The sequence below is a fragment of the Aedes albopictus genome, chromosome 3 (assembly GCF_035046485.1).
Source record: "Aedes albopictus strain Foshan chromosome 3, AalbF5, whole genome shotgun sequence".
NCBI classification, from domain to species: Eukaryota; Metazoa; Arthropoda; class Insecta; order Diptera; family Culicidae; genus Aedes; species Aedes albopictus.
The window spans coordinates 369,323,612-369,338,715 of NC_085138.1; the positions used below are offsets into that span (position 1 = coordinate 369,323,612).

Genomic DNA, 15,104 nt, shown 5'->3' on the forward strand with positions numbered 1-15,104 from the left:
TTCATAAAAATCTACTCCGGTGGCGTTCGGAGTAGATTTTATGTGGTCCTAAACTGATGAATAGTTGACACGTCAGACTAGGCTGGCGGTCAACTACTTCCCGTGGTACACTGGGGGACACTCGCGACGAGCGGAAAAACCACTTTGTGGAAAAAACCGAAAACCGCGATGCAACAATAAAACGTTGTTGCTGATTCGAGTGCACGACTAGGAATGGGGGAAAGCTCTTTAATTAATGGTACAATTTATAAGAGACATGAAATAAAATATTGATTTTCAGGAAATTCTGCGTATGCACGTAAAATAGCATAACATGCCGATCCATATTATTAATGTGCTTCTTTGAGCCACCCAGCCTGCTGACCGCAATCCAACTTCAGAGAGATTGTTGCAGTTATCCCTAGTGCAGGTCCGACATTGAGTGTTATCCAGACCATAGCATACTTCAGTATCAAATTCCGATGCGCATCCACGCTTCACTGAAATGATCCCAATGGGTTAATGGTTTTTCGAAACGCACACAATAAACCAATACCTTTCCCATTTTGAAGTATTGTATAGCATCGGTCCTCCGGCTGGAACTGTAAGCAAACCTTGGCATCCTCCTGCCTCGTCTGCTCCAAGCCACAGGTTAAATCGTTCAGCCCATCACACTGGAAGCAGGATCGTCTCCCCCAGGGGTAGACCGTAGACTTCGGTATTGCAGGCGGGTCCCTCACAAGTCGTACAAGAGACGTTCGTCAGAGCATTACAGGTTGCAGCGAGTGACGATTGGCATCCACGTTCTATGGAACCATCTAAAAATGCGGGATGTTTGTACAATATGTTTCACAACTAATCTAATAGCGGCACCAACCGGTACGAAGTCGTGTGTAACATGTGTCGCCGTTGACGTATCTCCGGCAAGGATTCACAAACGTGGTTGAAGATTGATTTTGAACACAGTCCACGTTCTCCAAACTGTCACACTGAACACATTGCAATGCGTCAGAAGGAAAAATGTTGTTGTTACACCCTGGACCGGAGCAAGTTTCGCATTGATGATCATTAGAGGTCAGACAAGTTCGTTGATCTTCCTCGTTCAAGTCGGATAAACATCCGCGATGAAGAGTTCCATTTTGATCCAGGCGATTGTAACAAACACCATCGGAAGACCGCTTACAAATTGTCGAAGCTCGGCGACCACTTGCGCAGTTCAAACCATCCTCCGAGGAACACTGCAAGCAGTTATCGTCCTGGCGAACGGTAATCTTATTGCAACCTATTCCACTACATGCTACACATTCCCGTCCACCTTCTGTATTACATTTCCGCAAATCCAAATCCGCCAAACCGGATCTACATTCACGACGAACTACACGAAATTCATCGAATATTGTCACGCAATCATCGCCCGCTACTTGTCGTAAACACTCCTTCTCGAACTGCCTGTTGTACGGAAGCGTAGCACAGTTCGGATTGGCAGAAGTCTCACATACGTAACAATCCAGCCGATCCGTCGGGTAGCGGTAGAAGTTACAGTTTCTGTACTCGTCACACGTGATGCAGGCATCTCCTTCGGCAACACATTCCTCGTCCATTGAACAGCCTCGGTAGAGGTGACCGGTGGCCGATATCACGACCGTTGCACAAGCCGTATCGTTCAGCGGGCATTCCTTGTCGAGGACCGTGTATGGATCTCGCACGCAGGCTGCGGTGTTCGCCGAATGACAACTCTTACAGCGGAAATCTGTGAGTGTAAAGGGAAGTGAAACAAAGGGAATTACTTTAGCGAGACTAACGATTGGCAACACGGAAAACTAGGTTTGGAATTCATTCAAAACAAACTGTTTATCGTCCACTTCAATTTATCAGTTTACTACTGTTTGTTTGGTACTACAATCGAAAGGAATGAAAGCACGACCAGCAGTTTGTAAAGATGTGCTACGTGAGTTACTCCACCGTTTCTTGCCACAAAGATGTTCTTGTTACAGGCTGATCCGGAACAGACGATACAACTGGCTGAATTACACGACGTAGACTCCTGCGTAGATAACTCATGGAAGCAGCCTCGTTTAACAGTTCCATCTGTTTCAAATAGAAAATTTCCAAGAATAACTAATAAACACCAGACATTCGAAAGACCTACTAACCACCAAGAAGCCTTGAGTAACACTTCCCACCGGAGGCCTTCTCACAGGCACTTGCGCTATGACTAGCATCGTTACATCCCCGATCTTGCGAATCACACTGAAGACATTGCTCGTCCAGTCTAACATTCACTGCGTTACAGTCATTCTCCCGACAAACCACACAATCGGCAGAACCACTCTCGCAAAGCGTCTTCACACCCACGTCCATGTCGCCTAGACAGCCCCTCAGCAAAGGTTTAAAATCTTGGAAGACAGTAACGCAAGCTTCATCCTGGAAGTGCAGCACGCAAGCAGCACTCAACTGATCCCGATCGCTCGTCACCACTTCGCAGCTTGCTGCACCCTCGCCATTCGAACACCTAAGGCAACTCCTTCGATCCGGTGGATACGCTCCAGAATTGCAACCGTCGCCATCGCAGGTCTCGCACAAATCATTGCTGTAGCACTCCGGATCCGTAGAGCAACCTCGAAATGTATGACCCGTTCCGGTGATGATGGCCACGGCACATGGGTTCACGTTGTAGCATTCCTTGGTCGGTCCGGTGAAGTTCGCTGCCGAGCATTTCGGATCGTCCGCCGAGGAACATGACGTGCAGATGGTGGCTCCTGCGAAAGTCGAATGTGAAAAAGTACTCAGTTTTTAAAAGTCTTAGATGATCAGATTTCTAACCAATTGGGGATGCTAATTTGAATAGTAGGATACCACAAACCATCAAACCAAGGAAAGTGGCCATCGTGATTACCGAGCTGATATTGAGCGGATAACTGCTAGGACTGAGCAGTAAAAGTGAGGAAGAAAGTAATCTATCGCTCGTATTGATAGTGGCTTTAGATTTTATCAGTGGAATTAAGCTTCTGCAAACAGCTGGACAAAGGGTAGTGCAAACGAATCACGTTCAACGTTCAAGCCTTGTTGAAGCTTTTTGAAGTTTGGTGAGAACTACCGATGTATATTTAACTGCGGGTGTAAGCAATGAACGTCGTTACACATTTCAGAGTTATATTCTATTTTCAACTCTACGTTTCCACTGGAATAGGGCACAATCCTTAAATTCAGAACTAAACCCATATCTACCCAGCGTCCAATGTATCAAACAGTATGTTTGAAATGCATTATGTACTTAAAAATTAATTGTTCAGCAGATCCATACTTCATATATAGTAAAAAATTAAATTTAGATTTGGCTGCAAAGACAGTGCAAACGTTGCAGTAAAGATTATATATGGCCGCGATTGATGAGTCCAATTTCAAATTTAAAATAAATTCGTTTTCATGATTAACCATAGCTTAAATTTTGAAGCCCCTACAGCCACAGCTGCATTGAGCATGACCATACTGAGGATGATGGGTTCGATTCCAGGTCTTTCCACAAACTTTTCGCAATGACGTCTTAAGCAGAGAGTATCTTCGTGCCTGCCACACTGTTACGATGCGGATCCCCTCCACGGTGGCATTGTGGCCGATGAGGCAATTACTCGTGGTCCATCAGCGAACCTCGCCACCGATAGCCGCACACTACCACGCGAAGAATAAAATGACCAACGGATGACACTGGTCGACAGTGGATCACGCACTTTGACCACTTGTTCCATTTCTGATGGATTTTGGCCCGCTGATTCCGAATCTGACTTCGAAATTGCTGTAACACGTACAGTTTTTGAGAAAAATAGTTTTTTTTTTTACAAAATTTAATATTTTCATAAAAAATAAACTATTGTCTTTATCTTATCATTTTTTTTATCTGCTCATCTCAACCAATATTTATATTCGATAGATTTTGATCCACTTATTTAGAATCAGTAATCACTCGTAATTTTTTTGAGAAAAATTGGGTATAATTCACAAATTTTCATATTTTCATAAAATATGAAATATTGTCTTTCTAATTTTTATTATTATCTGCTCATCATGAACAATATTTATATTTAATGGTTTTTGAGTCACTGATTCGGAATCTGACATGAGAATTTGTGTAACACGTAAACTTTCTAAGAAAAATAGGGTTTTATTCACAAAATTTCATATTTTCATAGAAAATAAAATCTTGTCTGTATAATTTTAAATAACTGATTCAGATGTGACTTAAGAATTTGTGTAACACGTACAATTTTTGAGAAGAATGGAATTTTATTTTTAAAATTTCATAGAAAATAAACTATTGTCTTTACAATTTTTATCTGCTAATCTTAAACAATATTTATATTACATTTTTATTTACTGATTCGGAAACTAACCTAAGAATTTTTGTAACACGTTCAATTTTTGAGAAAAATGGGGTTTAATCTGCAAAATTTTATATTTTCATTAAAATAAAATACTGTGTTGTTAATATCATTTTTTTATTTACTAACCATAACCAATATTTATATTCAAACGATTTTGATCCACTGATTCGGAATCTGACCTAAGATTTTGTGTAACACGTACAGTTTTTGGACTGAGTTCACGAATTAGTGCGGTACGTATCCCCGGCGTGAAAAAAATCTGACTGTGCAAATACATAAGGACAATTCGCTGAACTCTTATCATACCGTATGATTTCTGTAGCACGTACAGATTTTGAGAAAAATAGAATTATATTTACAATATCACATATGGTCATTGAAAATAAAATATTGTCTTTAAGTGGGTTCTCATACAAAAAACTGAACGTGGTACAGAAGTTCTGAGGTTAGATTTCTAATAAGCAGATTGAAATTTATTACACACAAAAACTTGTTCTGATGAGAGGATCATAAATTGGGTTTTTAAATTTAGAATAATGTATTGATTTTTTGATTTTATGCGAAAGAGCAGCTTTTTCTGAGGCACTATGGTTTTTTTCAGATTTTTAGAACTTCATTTTGATACCTAAAATCAATTACAAAGAGATTTTTTTAAATCACCTTTTGACAGCTGGGTAACTGCTTGACAGCTCCGCCCAGTACAAAATGCGACGAGGGGTGATTCGACAAATCGCTCCCATACAAACTTCAAACTGATTTTTAAATAGGTTCCCGGGCACCAAAATTCATGAAAATTTGGATTTCGGCTCAGTTTGACATGCAGATTCAGAATATGGAATAATCTCAACATCGCTAAAGAAGCCAATTAAAACAAAAGTAATATTTTTTCTATGAAAGTACTAAATTTTGTGAATAAAACCCTATTTTTCTCAAAAACTTTACGTGTTACAAAAAATTCAGGTTAGTTTCCGAATTAGTGGACCAAAATCTATTAAGTATAAATATTGGTTAAGATGAGTAGATAAAAAAAAATAAAATTAAGGAGACCATATCTTATTTTCTTTATAAATATGATATTTTGTAAATAAAACCCCATTGTTCTCAAAACCTGTACGTGTTACGGAAATTCTTAGGTCAGATTTTGAATCAGTGCACTGATCCACTTCGGTGGATCAAAATCTTTTGAATATAGATATTAGTTATGATGAGCAGATTAAAAATTTCAAATTTTGAAATCATTGTTTTATTTCACAAAATTTCACGTGTTACAAAAGTTCTAAGGTTAGTTTCCGAATCGGTGGATGACAATCTATTAAATATAAATATTGATTAAGATGAGCAGATAAAAAAGTTAAAATTATAAAGACAATAGTTTATTTCCTACGAATATATGAATTTCATGAATAAAACTCCTTTTTTCAAAAATGTCACGTGTTACTGAAATTCTTTGTTCAGATTCTGTATCAGAGGAATACAATATATTGACAATAAATATTGGTTACGATCAGCAGATAAAATGAAATAAAATTAAAAAGGCAATATTTTATTTTCCATGGAAAATATGAAATATGATGAATAAAACCATATTTTCTGAAAAATTTTACGTGTTACTGAAATTCTTAGGTCAGATTCTATATCAGTGGATCAAACTATTGGTTACGATGAGCAGATGAAAAATTCAAAAGATTTGTTTGTATGAAAATATGAAATGTTAAGATTTTGTTTTGTATGAAAATATGAAATGTTATGAATAAAACCCTATTTTCTCAAAAAAAAATTACGTGTTACAGAAATTCTTAGGTCAGATTTCGAGTCGGTATATGAAAATCTAATAAATATAAATATTGTTTAAGAAGAGCAGATTAAAAAAATAAAACTATAATGACAATAGTTTACTTTCTTTAAAAATATGGAATTTTGTGAAAAAACTACATTTTTCTCAAAAATTTCACGAGTTACTGAAATTCTTAGGTTAGATTTTGAATCAGTGGATCAAAATCAACTGAATAAAAATATTGGTTATGATTGACAGATACAATAAATAAAATTATGATGACAATAGTTTTTTGAAATATGGTGAATAAAACCCTGTTTTCTCAAGAAATCACGTGTTACTGAAATTCTTTGTTCAGATTCTGAATCAGTGGAACAAAATCTATTGAAAATAAATATTGTTTATGATCAGCAGATAAAATAACATAAAATTATAAAGACAATATTTTATTTTCCATGAAAATATGAAATATGATGCAAAAACCCTATTTTCTCAAAAAATTCACTTGTTACTTCTTAGGTCAGATTCTGAATCAGTGGATCAAAATCTATTGAATATAACTATTGGTTATGATGAGCAGATGCAAAATTCAAAATTATGAAATTTTTTGAATAAACCCTATTTTTCTCAAAAACTTTACGTGTTACAGAAATTCTTCGGTCGAATTCCGAGTCAGTATATAAAAATCTAATAAATATAAATATTGGTTAAGAAAAGCGGATGAAAAAAAATAAAATAATAAAGAAAATTATTTATTTTCTATTAAAATATGAAATTCTGTGAAAAAAACCATGTTTCTCAAAAAAGCTACGTGTTACTGAAATTCTCCAGTTAGATTTTGAATCAGTGGATCAAAATCAGTTGAATATAAATATTGGTTATGATTGGCAGATAAAAAAAATTGTAATGACAATAGTTTATTTTCTATGAAAATATGAACTTTTGTGAATAAAACCCTATTTTTCTCAACAAGTTTACGTGTTAAAGAAAGTCTTAGGTAAGATTCTAAGTCAGTATATAAAAATCTAATAAAAATAATATTGCTTAAGATGAGCAGGTAAAAAAATGAAAATTATAAAGACAATAGTTTATTTTCTATGAAAATATGCAATTTTGTGAATAAAACTCTATTTTCTCAAAAAATGCACGAGTTACTGAAATTCTTTGTTCAGATTCTGAATCAGTGGATCAAAATCTATTGAAAATAAAAATTGATTATGATCAGCAGATGAAATAAAATCTAATTATAAAGACAATATTTTATTTTCCATGAAAATATGAAATATGGTGAATAAATCCTTATTTTCTTAAAATTTTACGTGTTATTGAAATTCTTAGGTTAGATTCTGAATCAGTGGATCCACATTTATTGAGTATAACTATTGGTTATGATGAGCAGATGAAAAATTCAAAATTATAAAAACAAGATTTTGTTTTGTATGAAAATATGAAATTTTGTGAATAAAACCCTATTTTTCTCAAAAAAAATACGTGTTACTGAAATTATTAGGTCATATTCCGAGTCAGTATGTGTAAATCTAATAAATATTAATATTGCTTAAGATAAGCAGATAAAAAAATAAAATTATAAAGACAATAGTTCATTGAAAATAGAAAATATAAAATTTTGTGAATAAAACCGTATTTTCTCTAAAATTTTACGTGTTACTGAAATTCTTAGATCAGATTAAGAATCAGTGGATCAAAATCTATTGAATATAAATATTAGTTAAAATTAGCAGATGAAAAATTTAAAATTTTTAATACCAATATTTTATTTTCTATGACATATTAAATTTTGTGAATAAAATCCTATTTTTCTCAAAAACAGGAATTCTGAAGTCAGATTCGAAATCAACGGGCAAAATTCCATTAGAATTGAACAAATGGTCAAAGTGCGTGAAAAAAGTTTCAATTTTGTCGACTAGTGCGACCAGACAACTACAAACGATAGGATACCTCGAACAAAAGATAGAAAACCGAAAGTCATGCTGTAAAGCCAATAGAGTTGACGAAATTAATTTTCCCTAAAATATAATTGAATTCCTACTAAATATATAATTCTGTGCTTAAATCTAGTTAAAAGTAAAGTTCAGAAGTGAATTTGAGCCTAAACTATAGCTTATCGTTAGAGTTAATAGGTTGCCAACTGACTTGTAGTGGAGATAGAGCCAGGGTAAATATGCAAATATCTAACATGTTTGTTAAAAATACTTATAAAAACCATCCTTAATCTAGGCTTACGTGCCACAACGTGCAATCTACCTACATCTAATCTTATAAAGCTAATTGAGCAACCACTGTGCGTACGACAAAATTAATATACAGAAACACTAATTACATAATAATTTCATGCAGAAGGCAAATACACAGTGGCCCAAAGTGTAGATTCGTGATCCAATTGAAAAGGTGTTCACCAAAAACTGTAAGTGGAAAAATAGAGAATTTGGAAAATGTTAATAATAAAACTTAAATTGCAGCTTATAGCTAACCACACCAAAAACTGGTTTGTTTATAGATTTGGGAAAACATCCGTACACACACGATATACTCATACAAAATGGTCATTGGCAGAGACAACTCTCAGTTATTAACTGTAGAAGTGCTCATAGAATATTAGGATGGGATTCAGGCTTTGTCCTAGTGTGAATGTTATGCCAAGAAGAAGAAAATATTAAGTTTATATTTTGAAGTTTCACGTTGTGTCTTCGGTGTAGTTCATACGGATGAATCTTCTATTCAAATGATCTCTAGTTTGACATTGTCTCACAAGATGGTACTGTAGTATAACTTATTTGATATGTTTTCTGTTAATATATTCATCTGGTCCTTAGTCCGGTTATGCAATTAGAGAAGAGATACAAAGATATCGCCTTAACAAACTGTTCAAGTTTATAAGAGCCATGTGGAGAAGAGAAATTCAGTTATAATATTTAGGATTATGTTTCACAATCATTAAATTAAGACAGGTATTTTATACTGTGTAGACGTTCGACCTTTTTTATCATCATTGTGAAATAAGAGTGGTCCCCCTTTCCTTTTTCTTCTTTTTTTTTATAGAATTAGGAAATCTGTTGGTTGGCAATACCTTAGAAAAACCTCATTCTGCCACTAACTTTCCTTGCCTCCACGTTACACCCGTTAATGATGACTTGGCAGAGGGGGCGGGGGGGACCGTACTTGCGCACTGTCACTGTCAAACGTCAGCTATCACATATAGCTGTCCTCGACAAACTGCAAACTCGACTAACTGTTGGATACCGTGGCTGACACGGCGTTCCACTCGTCCACCCCCGTAAACATCCTCTCTACTATGTCATCGGGAGTTGTATCGCTACCGCATACCTCCCACAAGCTCGATCTCTGCTCCGCGAAGCGCGGGCATTCGAAGAGCACGTGTTCCGCCATCTCCGCTCTATTTGCACACTCCGGACATGAGGGCGAATCTGCATGCCCGAGCCTGTGCAAGTACCACCTAAAGTACCCATGGCCCGACAGGAATGGGCGAACACTTCGCCATGAGGCCTACACGTCCACCGGGACTCGCTCGGTATGGGCCTGTATATCCACCTACCCTTGGTCGAAGAGTCCCAGACTCTCTGCCATTTCATCATGGACGAAATTCTCGCGTTTCGTCGCGCACCTCTTGTACCTCTTTCTTCGTAGCACTCAACACCCTCGGCCAGCACTAGTGCTATCGGCATCATACCCGCTAGCACGGTGTCAGGCCATTCGGCCGAAGGTCATTAGGCCGAAGGCCATTCGGCCGAAGGTCATTAGGCCGAATGGTCATTAGGCCGAATGGTCATTAGGCCGAATGGTCATCAGGCCGAATGGTTCTTGCCGTTACGACCCCACTGAGACAAAGCCTGCTTCTCAGCTTAGTGTTCTATGAACACTTCCACAGTTATTAACTGAGAGCTTCCTCTGCAAATGGCCATTTTTTTTATCTGTATTAACGAGATTTTTAGCCCTAGGCTAGTTCATCTCGGGACCCACGCTGTACTTCCCTTCCGAAGGAAGAACTCACATTTTGTGAGTTTGTCGGGAGTGGGATTCGATCCCAGGTCCTCGGCGTGATAGTCAAGTGTTCTAACCATCACACCAGGTCTGCTCCACAAATGACCATTTTGCATGTGTGTATCGTGTGACAGGCACGAAGATACTTTATTGATGCTGAATCTACTGATATTTTACCCATGATTTTTTCCTTCTTTTAAATATAGGCTGTTCTTTCTAGTATCATTGCTAAAATAGTTTTTGGCGCTGAAACTGCTGATATTCAATTCATAATTTTTTCCTTCTTTAAAACATAGGCTATTCTTTCTAGTTTCATTGTTAAACTAGTTTTTCTCAAAAATTGTTGGAAAAGGTAAAAACAACGGCTAGCTTTCAATTCGTCCCGATGACCATTCGGCCTAATGACCATTCGGCCTAATGACCATTCGGCCTAATGACCATTCGGCCTAATGACCTTCGGCCTAATGGCCTTCGGCCTAATGACCCAGCATCGCTTTCTAGTCTCTCTACATTTCGCTTCACTTTGAGCGCATTCAACCATGCAGCGGCGCCATACCGTAGTATGAACACTGCTACTAACGCGAGCAGCTTTCGATTACTCGAGACAACTGCCGAATTGTTTGACATTATCCTAGATAATGCCGTAGCCGCTACGCTCGCCCTCTTACAGGCATACTCGACATGACTTCTTAAGTTCAACTTGTCGTCGACCATGACTCCAAGAAGCTTCAGTGAGCGACTCGACTCTATCGAACACCCGCCCGTGGTGACTACTGCCTGTTGTGCAGACTTACGGTTGTTCACATCACCACCTCCGTTTTGTGATGTGCGAGTGTCTGTTGCCTGGACCTCATCCAGCTTCCACTATGTCTCGCATGCGCTGCCGTCAATTCGACTTCTTCAATCGACTCACCGTATACCACAAGGGTAATGTCGTCAGCAACGCCAACCAACTTTACTCCCGGTGGTAGTGCTAGCCTCAATACGCCGTCGTATGCCGCGTTCCACAGTACCGGGCCCAAGATTGATCCTTGTGGTACCCCCGCGGTGATATTGTACTGTTTTTGGCCCTCCTCGGTGTCATAAATCAGCACCCTGTTCTGTAAGTAGCTTTCCAGAATTCACCTTAGGCTAGCCGGGACTCCTAAGCGAGATATGGCGCTCTCTATGGCGACCCAGCTAACACTATTAAAGGCGTTTCTAATGTCTAGTGTGACGATCGCGCAGTACCGTATGCCTCTCCTCTTTTTCTGCAGTGCAACTTTGGCCATTCCAGTCACTGACCTAATGGCATCCACTGTCGATCTGCCCTTTCGAAAGCCAAACTGGCTGTCTGATAGCCCCGCGTTGTCCGCCCTCTCGGTGTAGACCAATAACCTTGACAGAATGATTTCGCAATTGCGGCCAGCTCGGCATTTGTCGCTGGAGGAACCTCGCTCGGATCGAGATGGTCTTGCAGCGTCGGTGGTCATGATCTTACCTCGTGGTGCGGGAACAACGTTTCCACAATCCTCTGCAGCATCACGGGAGAGCGTTCCGGTGGTGCAGATGTATCTTTCGATTTGCACATGATTACCTAGTAGGCATCTCCCCAGGGGGTTGTGTTGGCCGTCTGACAGAGATCAACGAAGCACGCCCGCTTACACGCCTTAATCTCTTTGTTCAGTGCCAATTTTGCCGCCCTGTATGCCTCCTCTCGCTCCATTCTCAATTCATCGGTCCGAGCTCTTTGCATCCTTCTCCTTGCCCTGTGGCAAGATGCGCGGAGCTCCGCGATTGCCTGGCACCACCAGTATACTGGTCCTCGTCCATTCCTGGGTATGGATCGTCTCGGCATTGCCACGTCGCACGCTCTTCTCAGGGTGCTAACTAGACCGTCGCTAGACAGGCTGTCACATCAATGATGGACTCCGCACCGTTCCTGCTATAGGTACTTGTGCTGCCTACATGCGCAACCTCGACGTTCAATCCCACCATAGCCTCGAGTAGAGCCCAACCTCTCTCATTCGTAGAAAGACTGCCGCGCTCGACCGCCCCTGCGTTAAAGTCCTAACCGATGACCAAGGGACTCAATTCTAGTAGTGCGCTTATCAGTGAGTCTAGCATGGACGAGAACTGATCTATTGGCCACCTGGGGGACATAGCAGCTGCAGTAGTAGACCCCGTCGACTTCGCAATGGCGAAGCCCTCACACGTCGTGGAGATTATCTCCTGGAACGGTCGTACAGATAGTGTTATCCGCTACCCAGTTCCTGCTATTGGGGGGGATGCGAAATGTAGTGCGATGTCTATACTCGACTCCGAGGCGGATTGCCACAACAACTGCTGCGCGGCTTCACAGTGATTTAAGTTCAACTGTGTGACCTGCGTCATTTTCGGCAGTCCTGTCCTCTCATACTTGGACACTTAAGCCCACCCGTCACGTGGCCTTTGTTCACCGTGCAAACCAGATACTTTGTTGTCCCTACTCCCTGGCGAAGTGCTCTTCTACTCCGCATATTCTGCAGAGTTCACTCCTGTCGGGGCCTTTGCATGCCCACGACTTGTGGCCTCGCTCGAATCACCTGAAGCACACTTCCGGCGGCTCGCAGATGCTAAGTGGACACTCATACGAGCCGACTTCGATCATGCCCTTTGCAGCCGCTTTTTTCGCCTCCCCAATTGGAAGCTTGATCGTAGCGATCTGCGTGCCTGCTGGGCCCCTACGGATGTGGATCGATGTGCTCGGCGCATCTACCATACTCTGCTGCTTAAGGACGGCAGAGAGCTCCTCCGCGGTGGCGATCTCATCCAGTTTCTTATGTCAGAGCCCTCGCCTGTACCTTCTCAAACAGCACTTCTTGTGCTAGTGCCGTATAAGAAGAGCCCTTATTGATGGCATCCTTCTTGAGCACCAACACCATCTCCCCTGTTCTAGTGCACCGGATGCTTTTGACATCCTCGCCTAGCTCCGAGAGAAGATTCTCGTCACGCATAGCCCACAGCACGTCTGCGTAGCTATTTCCCTCTGTTTTGAAGACCTGTGCGTCTCCCCTCCTCCCTGCGTTTAGGAGCAGGCTTCGCCTTGGTTTTACTAAAGAACTTCTCTTTCCTCTTCTTCTTTCCATCCGTAATTCAAGGGTTCTCTTTCCCTTGGAACAGTTGGTCACCGCTACTTTTAACGACTTCGTCTCGGGGGTTCGGTTCTTTACTCCTAGCTCGTTTCGCGACCGGTTTGGGGTTGCTCGCACTGCGCGGGCGTTTACCACTCACCGCCCGCGCCTCGTCGACGGATCTCGGCCTTTTGGCTTGGGCCGAGATATTCGCTTTATCTGCAGCCCCACCCTTGTCACGCTCTCTGTAGAGGGGCGGTCCGTTTGCCTATCCACGTCAGTCGCTTTACCTCGTCGCTCGACCAAGAGATCATATTCTTTCTTGGCTCGTCGAGCTGTTTGGCGACCACCAGCAACTTCGGAAGCCCTGTTACGCATCAGCGCAAGCATGAGTTCCGTTCCACTCATCTGCGTATCCTCGGTCGCTGACCCGGTCCTCGGTGTTCCATACTTCGACACTTGAGAGGATTCTACCATCGCCGCTTGCGTTGGTGATCTAACCAGTCCGCCTCTCGCGAACGGGTTGATCGCCTCACCCTCGGTATTCTCGGTCTCTTTAATTAAGAATGAATCCATCACTGCAATAAGGGTCGTCCTTAGAGCCGCTGTATCTCACTGCCATTGCAGCATTCGGCCAAGGATCCCGGTGGTTATCTATGCAAGCAGGGAGGCCACCCACGGGTTGGCACAGGCTCTTATGGGACCTGCGCTCAGAGCCGGAATCAGCGCTAATCAGGATACTTCAACTGAACCTACGTCCACCCAATTAATTTCCTAAGCTGGGTACAGATCGGGAACGTACTCTAAGGCCTTGCCAAGGTTTTATGGGGCGGAAAGCAACTCCGACATTATCCCATTCGTCGTTTCAGGTCAGTGTCACCCGGCCCTACTAAGAGAATAGAATGCCGTTGCCACCAGCACACCTCTACTCCACGGTCATCTAAGAGTGTACCATCTCATTGACCAGTTCCATCGCACGCGCGCCAGTATGCCGTAATCAGGAACTTACTGGCATTGCTCCTGATGTGTCCGATGGATTCCTGACCAGGCTAGGGCACTTTGGAAGCGGTTCCGAATCCCTTGTACAGAGTTGATGTTTCCGGATGCGTGATATTTCTGAAGAGGCCCAACAGAGTCCACTGCTAAGCCCCCGCCACGCCTAGGCCAACTCAGCTTGAACTATTCGTGTGCAGTGCACATGATGCTCGGTCACCTTGCGATGCCAAAGGTGGTGAGTCCTCACTGATGTTCGAACATGCTTCGCCTAAGAAAAGCCGTCTTAAGCTCCCACCGTTCTCTCCCAAATCTTAGTAATGACCCAGTGTAGTGTACTCTCATCAGTGCTTCTCCACCGTATTTTAGAAGCTCGCTTGATAGTTGATCTGCTCCAGCAGCTTTGTAATTTTTCAACCGGCCAACTTCCTCCTCAATCTCTTGGAGGTTAGGGGCTGGAAAACTTAAGTCTTGCGCACGTACTCCTAGATCTGTTACCACACCAACCCAACTTCGGTGCTTGCAACGTCGCCATTGAGGTGCTCATCGTAATGCTGCCACCACCTCTCGACCACCTCGCGCTCGCTCGTGAGAATATTTCCGTGATTATCTCGGTACATGTCGACTTGTGGCACAAAACCTCTGCGCGAGCGGTTCAGCTTCTCGTAGTACTTCCATGTGTTCTTTGCGTGCTGCAGCTCTTCTATCGTTTCGGGATGTCGTTCTTCCTGTTGACGCTTTTTACCGTGGAAGACTAATCTCATTAGTTCTGCCTGTTCCGCGCCTTTCTGTAACGTGCCTCATTCGCCCTCGTACGGTGTTCTCGTCCATGCTCCATTCTTCTCATTTTTCAACTGTTCACATTTG

The 15,104-nt window shown here is 41.5% G+C and overlaps 1 protein-coding gene across 1 annotated transcript; it reads right to left on the minus strand.

Annotated features, from left to right (window-relative positions):
* Nucleotides 1-214: 214 nt before the first annotated feature.
* On the minus strand, nt 215-2,957 carry LOC109432334 (proprotein convertase subtilisin/kexin type 5-like). The gene is given in 7 exon segments (XM_019708674.3): nt 215-479; nt 536-686; nt 688-797; nt 857-1,729; nt 1,942-2,067; nt 2,133-2,738; nt 2,803-2,957. Coding segments are annotated over 7 exon segments (2,133 nt in total). The 5' UTR covers nt 2,867-2,957; the 3' UTR covers nt 215-276.
* Between the last annotated feature and the right edge of the window lie 12,147 nt (nt 2,958-15,104).